We start from the raw sequence: 16,563 nt of genomic DNA, 5'->3' as shown, positions 1-16,563 counted from the left end.
GGATTTTTTAAAAAATATCTGAAATGAAACATAAAGTAGGTATTTCAAGTAGGAGACTCAAACGGTTCAAAAGTTATTAACAATTAAGTACGAAAAACGTGGTTTTACGGAAGTTTACCCCCTCTACCGGCTGAACGAAGAGTGGCTGCGTGCGGCCATAATTCATGCGTAACACCACGTTTTTGAGTAAAAAATAAATTTCCCATTGATTTTTAAACCACAAGAGCCTGTGTTAATGCTCGATCTCTTTGTGCCATCTTGGCATAACAAATTTATACCAAACATGGTGGCTTAAGGATGCCGTACCTTTGGACAAAAAAAGGAGAAAAGCCCGAGCACGAGCACGAGCCCGCAGCCATCCACCCTAGTGGATATGTAGTGTACACAATGCAACACGCGTCATCATTTACCGAGAGCCTGCACATTCCTGAACCCTTATACCTGAACGCAGCGCTGTTTTCGATTTACTGCATGTAATAGCTCTGTCAAATCCTGTATTATACTCTGTCTCTTTTTCTGTGCAAATTAGATGTGACGGGTTTTTTGTTAATTTTTGATTTCTTTGTCATCGAGTAATTTTTAAATTTGAGAAAACACTCCTTGGTATAACACTCGCTACATGCGAACTATAAACCCCTGTAATTGCTCAACTCGGCGTCCTTCACCTGGAGGCAAGTATTTGTCCAACGAAACAATTTAATACAATATTCTTTTTTATGTTAAATTGTACCCATGACTGAGGTTTATTATTGTTCTCTGGCTCTTTCTACTATTTATGTAAAATCTGTACATGAAATGAAAATCAATAAAAAAAAAGATAATTTCTACTACACATTTTCCAATAGTAGTTGTAGTAGTTGTTAACCACTCCTAGCTCCACTATTCCTGACTTTTACACTAATTGTTAGAATTGGAATTTGGAAACTCGACGTCTACACGTGGCGCCACGCCTGGCACTAGCTCATAGCATTAAAAGTACGGCAAAATTTTATTGTAGAACCTCATTTACGTGTTTCGTCTGCTCGTTAAGTTCCAAGTGTTATTTGATTGTGTTAGATCATAATTCATCGATTTGTTTTCAGCACTACTTTATATTGTACTGAAAAATAGTGTACGATCATACATTAAATATACTTTGACTGAAAAAATTAACCAAATCATGTCTACCATTATTAAGAAAGTAAGTGATATAGTTGCCATGAATTTTTTTACTATTTTTTTTAATCATTTATATTATAAAAGATGGAAATTAATATATAAATGAAATGAATATTGTCTATAATCAATTCATTCCATAATCTTGACAAAAAATTAGAGGCTTAATCATATTTTTTTTCAATTCTAGTTCTTTGTCACTATTGCAACTTTTTTCTTCAAAATTTATTAATATATCACTATGGTAAATAGTAAATTGATAGTTTACCCTTAAAGTATTTAGGCCACATTTTAAAAAATTTATTTATGCTTGTGCATTGATCTATAAATACTCTGGCAAAAGTGGTTTAATGAATTAATTTGACTGTTTTTAATTTTATTTACATAATGGTTTTACTCTGTTATGACCTTATATAACAATTGCTCATCACTAATGAAAACCTTTGAAAGTAGAATAAACTATGCATTTCAAATCAATATATTATTATGGCATCAAATTAAATGTAAAATATTTTGATATGCATTTTTAACACGATATTCAATGAATTATTATTATTGTTTCAAGTAACTCAATGATAGTTGTTGAATTGAAATCAAAGTAATGAAATTTGAAGGAATTCAAAAAATTGCAGACTGTAAATGTTAATCCTTAGTTATTAAACGTTTTTTTGAGAATGACTTATGTTATTTGTAAAGAAAATATTGCAATGTTTTATTCTTTATTTTTATTAATGTTTAAAAATATTTTAGTAAGATTTATTTAACCTTATGAAGTTTTATAAATGTTTAGAATTAGTAAGCAACTAGAAAGTTAAAAACCTTTCAAAATAATTCATAAAAATGCATGAAAGAGAATTATGAAATTTATCTGAGATTTCAATAAAAATGTAGTGAAAACCAAAAATATATGTCACATTCACAAAGTGTATAAGATATTTTGACAATTGTTTGTATCGATAAATATTTCTCATGGTATAATTTTTTTAAATTAATAATTCAACAATTGTAATAGCATGGTGCACATTATTAAAAAAATTAATATATGAAATATATAATTTGGCTCTATGAGAAGAAATATAGTCCAGTATTGAATGAGAGCAGATAAGAGGGAGTAGAGTAAACAAATTATAACATCTGTATAAGTATATGAATAGCTCTAATTTGTCAGATCTGAGTAGTCCGGGAGCGGGCTAGCTTCCTGTTGGAAAGTATAGGTGGATGGTTGGAATGATGTGTTTCCGACGGATTTTGACCCGCTGAACACGAATTTAGTGGTTAATTTTGGCTCCGAGTGGTACCATATGGTTAAAAACCCATTTGCTTAAACAAATTACCAAAACGGTCGAATATGGATTTTTAAACATCATATTCGTGTTCTGCGAAAAATTTCAAGAGAAAAATGTCGGTTGTGATTTTTCTCAAAAATGCATATTTATCGAGTTATAAGCGATTGAAAATGAGAAAAACGCTGATTTCGTGATTTTCGACCGCGTAATAACATGAAAATATAATATTTTCGATGTTGTCAGCGCTTTTTATTTTTCTTCAAAAATCCCTCTATAAAGTCTCATAGTTTTTTTTCAAGATTTCTAAGGATTAACTAACGATATTACACAATTAGTTTTAAGCCTTTGTACATGATATGACAACATGTCAATTATTCTTTTTTCATGTTATTTTTACACGTCGTCGAAAGTCACGAAATTAGCGTTTGTTTCATTTTCAATCGCTTATAACTCTATAGCTTATAAATGATGTTTAATAATCTATATTCAACCATTTTGTAATCTGTTTAAGCAAATGGGTTTTTAACCATATGGTACCACTCGAAGCCAGAATAAGGGTTGCCAGACTCGATATGTCGTGCCCTGCCATCTACATTTCAATAATAGCCAAAACCCGCCAAGTCGACTGGTTAAAAAAGCCAATTTTTTCGCCACATTTTTATTTAATTTTCTGCGAGTAGAGAAAAAAAAGTTTATCACTATTACCAAATGAATGCTATTGAATAACTACAATTTAATAAAAACGCATGTTAATGTTTATTTTTTATATTAAACGATTACAAAGTTTAGAATATTTCATATTATTCTTTAAAAATGCTGTAACAAAACGATTCAAAGTTATTCTGGTAAATGAATACATAGTACATCATTAAACTCAGCTGTTAACAAATCTAGTACTTCAATATCTTCTTCCACCAACTCTTCGTTTTGATTTTGATCATAAGAATATGGATACAGGACAGTTGAAGTAAACTTTTGAAGCATTGTTTTTGTTACAACAAAATCTTTACAGCAATTATTTTTTGAGTAAAGTCGAACTTTTATTCTAAGAATGGCCCGTAACAAATCAAGTGTCATTTTATTTCTAATTTTCGTTTGTAACTGTGGGATCTGGTGGGGGCTTATAATGATAAGTCGTAAAAGTTCGGTAACAAGTATTTGTTGTTTTATTAATAAACTAACGATTGATTATTTACAAATATAACAAATAAATTAAGCAAACAAAAGGATTTGACTTTAGTTAGAAAAGAGCAGAAAGCAAAAGAAAATATTAACTGTGATTGCAAAAGAAATAAGAAAAGCAACAAAAGATTAGCCAGTATTAACAATTAAGCAAAGATCAATCAATGATAGCTAAGCAATCAAGTGACAGGCAAAGCAGGCACGGGTGCGTCGTATTAGCCTTTGGCTGAGTGAGACCGGCCGGTCGGTACCTGTAACAAAATGAGTATCGGTTCGTATGAGTCTCTATCCACGGTGCAAGTGTCACACATAAACAGCCTCGGGTCGGTCGGTGTGGAACGGAGGAACGGAACGGGGATCGGATCGGGGATGCTCACGTGTGCCCACGAGAGCTGGAGAGGGTGCGTGGGCTCACGCACTGACAGGTAGGATCGTGTTACGCGTGCTCACGTACACGGCTTGATGCGTGTGCTCACGTATCAAGAATCGAGCTTCTCACCTCGTGTGCTCACGATGTATCGCTCGCTTTGGCCGAAGCCGAATCTGCTTTACCGCCGCGGCTCGCTGGTTTATATAGGCGGGCGCCGACGGTGGGGGCCGCGCGTTGCCTAGCAACGTGAGTACATACGTGGGGCCTACAGCGGCGCGCTCGTCTGCTCCGCGGCTCGCTCAGCTGAACGTGCAGCAGACGAGCGTTCGTGCGACCACGTACGTGGTCGTCACACGTTTTAGTTGTGTTCATCAACGAAAAAATTCGCTCTGCTACTGCATTACTTGTAGGCAAACAAAGGACATTAAATGCAAATAATGCTAGTTCCTTAAATACGCATTTTCCAGGTGCGTTTTTTTGATTAAAAACTTCTGCCCAAAACTTGTAAGGATCCATGTCGTTTATGTTTTGATTCAATTTTTTCTCCCAGTCCACATCAACTAATTTATTATACTGGTTTTCTAAAATACCATGATCTTGGAGTTGAGCATACACTTTCAAAAAAGGAATATCTCTAAATTTGGTTCTATTGAATTTTTTCAAACATTCTTGTGGTGAAAATACTTTCAATTTCTTAAAATGCTCTAGATTATCAGGAAGACGATACACTAATTCCAAACAAAGTTTTTTTATGTACTTGAATGCTCGAAGCTGGACTTCTCTCTTCACTTCTTCTGTACTTCCAAGTTCAATCGTAGCATAGTAATATTCTGTACCAAAATCACATTCATGCTCGGGTAAGAATGATTCATCTTTTTCTACAGCTTTAAGGAGAACTTCTATTTTTCTTGTAAGATGTGGTTTAATGATTTTTCTCTCGAGAAAATTTATTAAATTTACTAGATCAGTGTATACTTGGCCTATGTCAGCATTATCTCGCTGAAAGCTTTCATTGATACTGTTTAATTCGTATAGGACAGGTTTCACTATTTTTAGGTATAAAATATTGGCGTCATCTTGAAGAATGCTATTCAATTCACGAGCTTTACAACAATTATCTTAATTTTTTTGCACTACTGCAAAAAAATGTAGTTTTAACTCGCCGTAGTGCTCTAATAAAACTTTTACTACATTGTATCGAGCTAACCATCTAGTGTCAGAATTTTGGACAAACTGATGAAAATCTTTCTCTTCACTGAATTTGTTCAGAATATTCCAAAGAATCTTATACTCTGCTTTACGTGCAGCACTTCGAGCAAACCAGTTATAGATTTCACTGCACAAGTACTCCACTGTAGCTGGAAATTCGATAGAAGCACTAGATGCCGCATTATTTAGGAAGTGGCAAATGCAATGCACTAATAAGAGATCCAGCACATCTTTTTTTAGTAAAGCATATAAAGACTGGTTTTTTGCACACAAATTACTGCCTCCGTCAGAACCTAATCCCCTCATTTGATTTTTTTTAAGTCCAATTTCTGTTAAATATTCACTTAATTTTGAGTACCAAGTATTTGCATCAGCTTTTTCCACTTCTAATAGACTTAAGAAATCTATTGTGATGCAATTATTTTTAATGCTAAAATATTTGATGAAAATACACATGTACTTGATTGTGGACACATCAGTTTCGTCTACGATGAGCGAATATAGCATGTCACCAATGTCATCGATGAGTTGTGAAAGGAGATCAGGTGCAATAACATATTTTATTATTGCAGTGCCCTTATTTCGATGAAGTTTAACTTTCAGACCCATTCTGTCTAGAATATCCACTAAGTGATCGACAGAATTGATGCTGCAATGGCATGCTATGTAGACTGCTATTTCAATCGATTTCGTATCTTGTTTTTTCTTTTCATCATGAGATGTAACTGATACAGTGGAGGTAATTTTTGGCAGCTGAAACACGCCCATATTCGCTTTATGCTTATCAGTATCTTGGTGAGCCTTTAAATCGCCAGTATGTGCACGCAATTCACTACGGCACAGATTGCAATATGCCCGTTTCAATGGATTGTCTCTTAAATTTTTGGTGAGCCAACCTATTTAAATAATAAACATATTATAAGAACAAACGCATAAAAACACATGATAATAATTGTACATGATAAGGAAGCTTTTCTAACCTTTAGACCAAGGTTCCCGTTCCCACTCAGATTTATACGGGCGCGCCACTGGCACTGACTTCGTCTTCTTTGCACGTTTTTCTGGTGACATGTTACTACAGAGGCGCTGGAATATATACACATTGCTTATAAGTATACCGGCAGAATAAAATCACACCTTATAAAAGAATCTATTTTATCATTGAATATAGTGTACCTACCTGTTGGTAAACGGTAGTTAAAAAATGTATAATTCGACACTATTTGCTACTTTTGTGTTCAGCAGTCGAGGTGATTTCCTGAACTTGAACAGGGCCAATTTCAACTGATGATACAGACGATTCTGTTGATGATACAATACATGTATCGTCTGAGCTGGCGTAATGATTTTCAGAATCAGTGATGATCTGCACAGATATTCGATTGTTTGATGCCGTAGAAAAATGTTTATTTACCCACTGTTGTGCACGATTGGTTTGATCACTCATATTTTATTGCACATAACCTTTTGTATGTTTGTACTCTGGCACTGTGTAAGAAATGATACGCCGGCGAAACGATATGCCAACTTTAACAAATAATAGTGGTTTAGCGGTTAGCCGTTTCTTGGAAGAATGTTTTGAAAGAAACAATAGAATTCGCGCGTGTTATGAGTGGCGTCGCGACAAACAGTGACCGAGTATGTAAACCAAACAGCTAACTGTGGCGCCAAACACCAATAAAACAGATACACACATGACACGGCGCACCATGTATAGTGACCTCTTATGAGCGCTCAGTAGCATAACGAAAAGCATTTTAAAATAATGTTTCTGTTAAGCATCGATTCGCTAAAGCAGCCAAGCGTAAGGGTAAAAAATAGCCAAATAAATCGCCATCGCCAAATCCAAAATTTTCTCGTCACGATTATCTAAAAATAGCCATTTTGGCGAGAAACCGCCAGGTCTGGCAACCCGAAAATCACGAAATCAGCGTTTTTCTCATTTTCAATCGCTTATAACTCGATAAATATGCATTTTTGAGAAAAATCACAACCGCCATTTTTCTCTTGAAATTTTTCGCAGAACACGAATATGATGTTTAAAAATCCATATTCGACCGTTTTGGTAATTTGTTTAAGCAAATGGGTTTTTAACCATATGGTACCACTCGGAGCCAAAATTAACCACCAAATTCGTGCTTAGCGGGTCTAAATCCATCGAAAACACCTCATTCCAACCATTCACCTATAGTTTCCTACGGTAAGGTAGCCCACTCCCGGACTAGAGATAGTGAAACTGGTATACACTTATGTATAACACTCGCTAGCTAAAGAGAAACTAGGCCAGGCATACTCAATCAGGTGGTATTCAGCAAAGATGCAAATAACACAGCTAAACAAAAAAAACGTTCATGTCTAGAGACCAGAACTAGTGGACTTCATATTTTACGGATCTCTAAATCCAAATTCAGTGTCCGTTTTTCTAGGTTTGGTCATTTTAAAGGTCATTTGAAGGTCAAAACTAGAAAAAAATGTAAAAAATCTGGAAAAATAAATATTTCTTGGAATCTTGAGCAGAATAAGAATGTGAAAAAAATGAAAATATACTATCCAATCCATTATTTAGAGGGGAATCCTTTTATTACCTTAGATTTGACCTTTAATACAACCACAAACCTATAATGAACATAAAATTAATTTTGATCTAAAAAGCGAAAAATTTTACATTTCAATATGCCTTTTTTTTTTTTTTTTCAAGGTTATTTTAAAAGTGAAAGGCATATGTGATTTTTTCGGATTTTTATATCGAATTCTCCAAGTTTGACTATCAAATAATCTTTTAGCTGGGTTTGTAAAGGTAATCCAATTTTATACTTGGATGCAGTATGCTCAAAAACCTATGATTGATTTTTTTCAGATTTTTCATAACCTTTTCTTAATTTGACCTTAATGGGCTCACTGGGGGCTTTAAATTGAAACCATTTTTATTCTCAAATAGGACTTTTTGTTCCTTTTCCATTGCATTTTTCAAAACTCCAAAATTCCAATTATTCACTAAAATGTAGCTGTTTTCATGGGTCTTTTTGGAATACTTTGCGAGTAACATTTTTTCTTATACGTTTTCTGGCGTTTTGCGTTTTTGCAGAATATACCTCAATTGTAACATTCAGAGCGAACCGATTGAGTTACAGCACCAGGGTCGCGTATCTTCTTCAGAACAACAATGGTCACAAACGCAACCTCGGGCAAGGCGATCGAACTCATAGGTCATTTTCAATTTGTAGATTCACGATGGAGATACCAAAAAAAAAAGTAAAATGAAAAAAAAGTTGTGCTTAAGTGTTTGTGCAGAGTGACGTACGGATCGGATCACTTCGACCGAGGTTGCATTGGTGACCATTGTTATTCTGAAGAAGTATACGCGACCCTTGTGCTGAAACTCAATTGGTTCGCTCAGAACGTTAAGACGAGTGAGGTACATTTTGCAAAAACGTAAAACGCTAAAAAGGCTTACCGAAACAGCTGCATCTCAGTAAATAATTAAAATTTTGGAGTTTTGAAAAATGTAATGGAAAGAGGACAAAAAGTCCTACTTGAAAATAAAATAAACATTTTTCCGAGTATAAGCCCCCTGTGTGCTCTTAACCCATTAAGTCCGGGACGGACACTTTTTCAATACTTTTTTGAGGCGTTATATTTTTGTTGAAAATGGGGTCTGAAAAAATGGCGAGTAAGCATAATCTACGCAAAATTTAATGAACTTTTCGAATCTTGCGTCAGATTTTCGATATGACCAACCCGTCAAAAGTTATGGATGATTTTATCCAAAAAAAAAACTTTATTTTCTCCAATCTAAACCACGATAACTGTCAGTTTAGGGTCCATGGACGCTTTATTTGCACCCGAGACGCCAGGACTTCAACGATTTCCATGTGAAAAATTGAAAAGAAACAAATTATTTTTTTTCAAAACCACGTTTTTTTGGATAAAATCATCCATAACTTTTGACGGGTTGGTCATATCGAAAATCTGACGCCAGATTCGAAAAGTTCATTAAATTTTGCGTAGATTATGCTTACTCGCCATTTTTTCAGACCCCATTTTCAACAAAAATATAACGCCTCAAAAAAGTATTGAAAAAGTGTCCGTCCCGGACTTAATGGGTTAATTGACCTTAAAAATGAGTCAACCTAAAAAAACCAATCTCGGAATCGGATTCAGCGACGTCTATCACATAAAGTTTACTAGGTCTCTAGACGTGAACATTTTTTTTATGTGGCTGTAAATATAATAATTCATTTCTGATTTTTTAATTTTTTAATTATTTGAATGAATAATTTTCCAATAATTAATTAATGACATACATTTTTTTCTTACATGAGAGCATAACTTTGTCCTTTGATGCAACATTGCGTGTTTTTTAAGTATTGGCAATTTAATTACGTTTTTTATGAATTTTTTTCTATTGTATATATTGATCAGTACATACCACAACGTATTGTAAAATTCTTGCTTCTTTCTTATCAAAACTATGAACCAATCGAGCGAGAGCAAGCAAGACATTATGTTAGTTAATATTAATAACTAAACATTTCAGAAACTTACTTACGTCAGTCTAATTATTGAGTGTCTAGATCAAGTAATTATAAGTCATCAGTTTCGTCAGCTGCGAGTTTTAGCTTTGGATAAATTATTTTATGCAATGTTATAGCGAAAATAGCCTTTTTGCGCATATTTTTCATTGTGTAAAAAGCGTTTTTGACACTGGTGTGCAGTAAAATTTATGGTATTTTGTAAAATATCGTGCTAGTTATTTATGCACTTTGCGCATACCATTGCATTAAAATTTTTTATAGCACTGCGTGTCTTAAGTTCACATTTATGACACGATTTTCGGCAGCATAAGTCACACCTAATAATGGCAGCGCGTCGTTCGCATCACACTCGCTGCGCTCGTGCTCTAACCTCACTTCGCGGTACCACAAAGTGCGACCCATGACTCGCAAAAGAGGACATAAATGTGAACTTAGCGCAGTGCTATCAAATTAAGTATAATACTCGGGCCATAGGGGACACTTTCCGACGCATCTATTAAGACCCTCGCTGCGCTAGGGCCCTAAGCTACGCCGTGCCGTGATAGTACTTAACGATACAAGTGGAATAAGTAACACTTTTTGGCACGGCGTAGTTAGGGCCCGAGCGTAGTGAGGGTCCTAATAGCTGGGCCGAAAAGTGTTCCCATGGCACGAGTATGGTACTACATTTTATAGCACTGTGCTAAGTTCAGATTTATGCCCCCTTTTCCGAGTCATAAGTCGCACTTTCTGGTACCGCGAAGTGAGATTAGCGCACGAGCGTATGCGAGTGTGATGCGAACGGACCGGTGTCAGAAAGTGCGACTTATGCCACAGAAAAGCGTGCCTTGAATGTGAACTTATGCCATGCAGTGCTATAAAGTGTTACTTATAGCCCTTGTATCGTAAAGTACTAGTATGTAACACGGGTTCAGCTTTTTCCGCACAAAACAAAGCATAGCAATCGTGTATCTTCTCATACCAGCGTAGCCAGTACTCGTGAATGCACTGTACGCAAAAACGTATTTTGGGCACTTGTTGCTTAAATTTATTAAAAAATATACGTATCATTTTTAAAAAGGTTCTCCAATAATTTAATTTATTTATAAATCGGTGAAATTAAATTATAATATTTACTTGAAAATAACTTCATATGTTTAAGGTGGCTTGTCAGTAATCATAACAATAGTACAGTGAGGCGTATGTCTGTCTATTTCTCGCATTAGGCAGGCAACCGCTCGCACTGTTCAAAATCAATGATTCTACGCACATTTTGTTTAAATACTCATTAGTTAGTTCGATAAGGGGTAATTTTTAACATACCAACCGAAAGGTAGCGACTTGAAGCATAACATACTCGTTTTTGGTTAAGATCTGTTGTTTAATAAAAAAGTTATGGCGTAAATGTATGAAATTATGATGGCCTCGCATAAGAGCTCATGTTAAGTGCTCAAAGGGGGCTTAAAATCGAAAAAATTTTCATTTCATTTTCAAGTAGGATTTTTTGTCTCCTTTCCATTGCATTTTTCGAAATTTCAAAATTCACTGAGATACAGCTGTTTCCTTGAGCCATTTTCGTATACTTTGCGTGTTAAATTTTTTTTCTTTTGCGTTTTCTGGCGTTTTACGTTTTTACAAAGTGCACCTCAGTTGTCGTAACATTCAGAGCGTACCGATTGAGTTATAGCACCAGGGTCGCGTACACTTCTTCAGAACACCAATGGTTACGGTCACAACCTCAGGCGTGCAGATCCGACCCTTAGGTCACCGTGCACAAACACTGAAGCACAATTTTTTTTCATTTTACATTATTTTTTCGGGACCTCCATCATGAATTTACTGATTGAAAGTGACCTATGAGTTCGATTACTTCGCCCGAAGCTGTGACCGTAACCATTGATGTTCTGAAGTAGTGTACGCGACCCTGGTGCTGTAATTCAATCGGTACGCTCTGAACATAATACGCCAGAAAACGCTAAAGAAGAAAAAATTTAACACGCAAAGTATACGAAAATGGCTCACGGAAACAGCTGTATCTCAGTGAATGATCAAAATTTTGAAGTTTTGAAAAATGCAATGGAAAGGGGACAAAAAATCATACTCGAAAATGAAATAAAAATTTTTTCGATTTTAAGCCCCCTTCGAGCCCTTAAATTTGCTATTTTCAACGGCTTCGTTCTCAAAAATTAGTTCGATAATCCATGCTGAAATTTCTACAGCATATCAAGGGCATTTTGAATGACATTTCTGACGTTTCATAAACCTTTGTTGTCGACCCGTTTTACTGATGAGCCACCTTAAATCTAAAATCAAAGTTACCTATAAGTATATTTTACTCTTTTTATAATTAACATTTATTTATTACAGACTACTGGTTTAACTGGCCTTGAACCTAATTCTAATGCTCGTCGATCGTTGTCTATAACTTATGGTAAAATCATTCGATTGTTAGAGAAGTTGCCCGAAAATTATTTATACAAACAATATACCAAAAATTTAATACAGAGTCGATCTGAAATTATTAATAAGGTGAGTCAATTATTACACTTTTAAATAGTATTTATAGACAAAAATATTTTAATTTTAATTATTTTATTTTTCCACACCACACATCACACTTACATATTATACCACTAGCATTTATGGTAAAATCCTTCAAATGTGCTCAGGAGCTTTGTTTATTCTCGATTTACTTGAAAACTTTTTTGGTTAAGTAAGCGGAAAATATTATCATTGAAATGTAGTATGATAATATTCTTGCAAGAACCAACCTACGATTACAAAACTTCATATAGTTTTGATGTCAAATACATTTTGTTATTCGTATGTGAGATTGTTCTCGTACAAGTAAAGTAATTTATTATAGCATTTCATTGTGATCGTGTGTAAACCTTTCTTTGCATCTCCAAAATGTGTAACTCATTCTACAGTAAACCATGCCATGATTATGAGGTAGAGACATGTAGTGTTATAAAAGTAAGTTTTATAACGGCATGTCATAAGTTGATTCATTGTGAGCTGGGCCTTGCGGGGGATATATTATTTTTTTCTGCCTGAAAAAAAGTGTAAGTGCGCAGTAATTCATACACCCGCGCAGTAATAGGTGCATCGGCTTTTTTTACATCTTATTATTTTTTAAATACTTTTGTACCCTAAACACCTAAAGAAATGGTTTCTATGCATTAATGAAGCTCTCATCTGTTATAATAGTACATTACTTCACTCGTGCGCGAAGTGGGAGATTCGCACGAGTCTCAGTTTGTCTCCCGAGCGCAGCGAGGGTGACAATTAGACGAGGGCGTATATTTTTTTCTTTAAGAGGGCTCTATGCGGTGATCGAAACGCTCTTTAATTCGAAGTATTTGGCTACCGCTTTATTAATTGGATAATGAATTAATTGAAAAACTGTTATAGTAACTTTGTTCAGAATAATTTTCTGCGTGTGGGAACACTTAAAGTTATGTAAAATTAAACAATTTACGAAAATCAATCAGAAAGTTAAATATGTGTTCTGCTAGTGCGCAAGCATGTCTCACACAAAAAAGTTAATGAATTAATAATAACATGTTTTTCGATTCGCTCTGGGGTATAGAGCCCTCTTAACCCCACGGTCTGACTTGAAGCCAAGATGATGTTTTAATGCTGAGATGTCTCCTCCACCATTTATGAAGAGAGTACAGTATTTATGAACAACTCCACCATTTATGAAGAGAGTTAGTAACAGACGTACGACGAAACGAACGTGCTGTATACAAGCCAGGATTCGGCAAATCTAAGAACGTCGCAATAGACATTTTCCCTTGCACATTGTTTAAAAAAACAATCACTTTTTTCGCACTTATTACGCACACCCAAATATTTCTTGCAAATTGTGTAGTGATCACCATTAATGCTAAATGTTCGTTGAATGAAGGCCCTTCTTTTCGGTATGCGTACCAACAAGATTGAATTATTATCTTCGACGTCTTGAACTGTTGAATTAGTCAAGTCCTCACGTTGACATGCGCCAGTGGTTGCAAAAATGAGTACTACTTTTGTTACGAGAATTTGCAATGTCGTCTCTTCACAATGCCTAGCTATTTCGGTAGAGGTAAAAGTACTCATTTTTAAAATGTCCAAAAGTTTCTTTTTATGCTACAGAAAAAATATGTTGTGTGCGGTGTACGGCTCACGACAGACTGATTCGAGTTGCGCTCGTGAACTACTGATACGCGATCGAAACAATGCGGCATGCGCTTGACGTGTTTCAATGGGTACTGAAATTTGAAACGCATCGAGTGGCTGCTTATAGTAGTAAACAAAGTAACAACGTTCGTATCATAGTTAACAACGACACAAAGTAACGTTCAATTCTATGGGTTTTTCACACACTAAGGTCCACGAGCGAAATTAGTATCAGTCCATCGACAACTGTATAAGGCACACCAACGTATTTTTCCTTGGGAAAGCAAGTTCATTTACGTTTTGAAAATGAGTGAGTGCAACGAAGTGCCGATGGATATCGCTGAAGCTGCTGCAGAGGTCTCGTTGGATTTGTTACAAAAAAAATCCAAACAACGCTACACCGTTGTCTATAACGAGTTCAAACAATGGCGCAAAACTAAAGGAGAATAAATGAATACTCTTTGTACTTTTACTTTTTTGATAAAATACAGAAACATTAAATTTTTTATTTAAAAAAAATGATTTATTTATTATTATAAATAAAAAAACTTTAAACAGAATTTTTTGTGGGTGTGGGAGCTCCGCCCCCAACCCCCCGGCGGGGCCTTCGGCCCCTGCACTCAGACCAGGGCTTGCGGCCCTGGACCTGCTCTGGCACCCGTTACCACCCGCTTCTTTCCTCTTTCCGCTCCCTCCAAACTTCCCGCCACTCGTGATAAAAAATACAGTAGGCCCTCCGTATTCGCGGTAGTTAGGTTCCTAAAAAACACCGCGAATACGGAATCCGCAAATAATTGAAAAATAATGATAATACATGTAATAATAATAATGTCGAATAACAAAAATATTGAATAATTGAAGGTATTTATTTTATTGGCATTTTTCAAAATATTCCGTAATGCGGGATTGTTTTATTCTCCGAACCATGTCTGTGTGCAACTCTTTATAAGGATTTAATGTCATCGTTTAAAAATTGTGAACAATAAATACAAAAGTTAACCAAAAAGTTACGTTTGGCATCAGGTAAACACCGCGAATATCGAATTTTGTTTCCGCGGATACGGAGTGAAGGTATCAACAGAAAATTCCGCGAATATAGAATTCGCGTATACTGAATCCGCGAATACGGAGGGCCTGCTGTAGTATACGTCACTCGTGCGAGAATCACCCACTTCGCGCACTCGTAACGTAATGTACTATTATTTTTCGTTAAATTTACTTCAGAATCAGAGATCCGAAAAATGCGCAGTAATACCCCTTTCACTCTATATTAAATGTTTATATTTTTTTCATTTAAAAATTTATTTTTCTACTTTTTTATATAAAGAAATAAATATTATGAAGAACGAATATGAAGATTATGATAAAATTTTTTTGATTTTTGATTTTTGATGTTCATTTTAGACGCAGTCTACCACTGAGATTGAAGATAAAATTGGATGTGGTCAAATTGAAGAGTTATTAATACAAGCTGATAATGAGTTGAAACTCCTGCGAGATACAATGCAATGGCAATCTTGGAAGTCTCCTACTAATCTAAATATTGAAAATCAATGGTCATGGCCACCTTGCAAATAGAAAAATAATTTTAAAACTTGATAAGTTTTAAAATTAAAAATGTATTCCATAGAATATCTTATTCCCGCTTATTATACTTTGATTCGTTATATTGTAAATTTTATTTTAAAATAGCCAATACTAAATTGTTTAAACTCGATACGAAACTGGGATTTTTTATTTCACACATTATGATAAATACCCAATTCTAAGAATCATTCTTTTGTATCATGCTTTATCACTATTTATCGACGAATGATTTATAGAAATGAAAAATTGATGGATTTTACAATACATCTATTTTAAATATTGATCAATTATTTCGAGAACATTTTTAAGAAACAATATTGAGTTGATTCAGTTCACTATAAAAATTTTAGTATACAAAAGTGCTGTTACAAAGGAAAAACTTTGCCTTTTTAAGGTAAACCTATAACATAAGATTTTAGGTTATCGAGCAGCCACTTTGCCCAATATTCTTCAGCACATACACACTGCCAACATCAGGGATAAAAACAGTCTAATTTATGAATATGGGTAAAAACGCCAATAATGCCCCAGCGCTACGCGCGGGCAGCGACAACGACCGGATTGCTCAGTTTTTAATTCGCTCGCAAAGGGTTAAATAAAATTCAGAAACATTGACCAACATAGGTTTTTGATAGCTTTTAACCTCAGCTTTCTACTGGTGAGGTCAAAAATGCAAAAATATGCCTCCATAATGTCTAAAAATGGGCTTGAAGATAAAACACGTTGTAACTTGCAGAGATAAATTCCGATCGGATTTCTGACTAGCTAGATCAAAAGATCTTGCGATTTTACATACGATCTAACTTTAAAACATCAAAAAAGGGACTTTTTCGATTTTCTCGAGCGGTAAAGAGAGAAAGAGCGCCCGGTCGGCCGTTTTCGAGCGCTCCGGCCTGATTTTTCGCTACACTTCACGTTTCTTTACCTTTCACCCGTTAGGCTTTGGCCATAAAAAAAAACAAATACATGGTTTTTGTGTATTTTTTTTCTCATCTTTATTCAAAATAATTCGGTACTGAATACTGACTGAGTGGGTATGCCTGGCCCTTAATATATTTTAAATTATTTCTCGGTTTACCAAGTTTTTAATTTCTTA

General features: G+C 35.0%; 1 protein-coding gene across 1 annotated transcript; it reads left to right on the top strand.

Moving 5' to 3' along the window:
* Positions 1 to 1,006: 1,006 nt before the first annotated feature.
* Positions 1,007 to 15,604, top strand: LOC106660524 (probable NADH dehydrogenase [ubiquinone] 1 alpha subcomplex subunit 5). Its single transcript, XM_014383511.1, has 3 exons — positions 1,007 to 1,180; positions 12,084 to 12,245; positions 15,285 to 15,604. The coding sequence occupies exons 1-3, from the start codon at positions 1,160 to 1,162 to the stop codon at positions 15,456 to 15,458; spliced, it is 357 nt and encodes a 118-aa protein (XP_014238997.1). The 5' UTR covers positions 1,007 to 1,159; the 3' UTR covers positions 15,459 to 15,604.
* Positions 15,605 to 16,563: the final 959 nt, after the last annotated feature.

The sequence above is a fragment of the Trichogramma pretiosum genome, unplaced genomic scaffold (genome assembly GCF_000599845.2).
Source record: "Trichogramma pretiosum strain Unisexual culture from Peru unplaced genomic scaffold, Tpre_2.0 scaffold34, whole genome shotgun sequence".
Classification (NCBI taxonomy): domain Eukaryota; kingdom Metazoa; phylum Arthropoda; class Insecta; order Hymenoptera; family Trichogrammatidae; genus Trichogramma; species Trichogramma pretiosum.
Note: the sequence above shows the minus strand (reverse complement) of the source record. Positions and strands in the feature narration are given on the sequence as shown.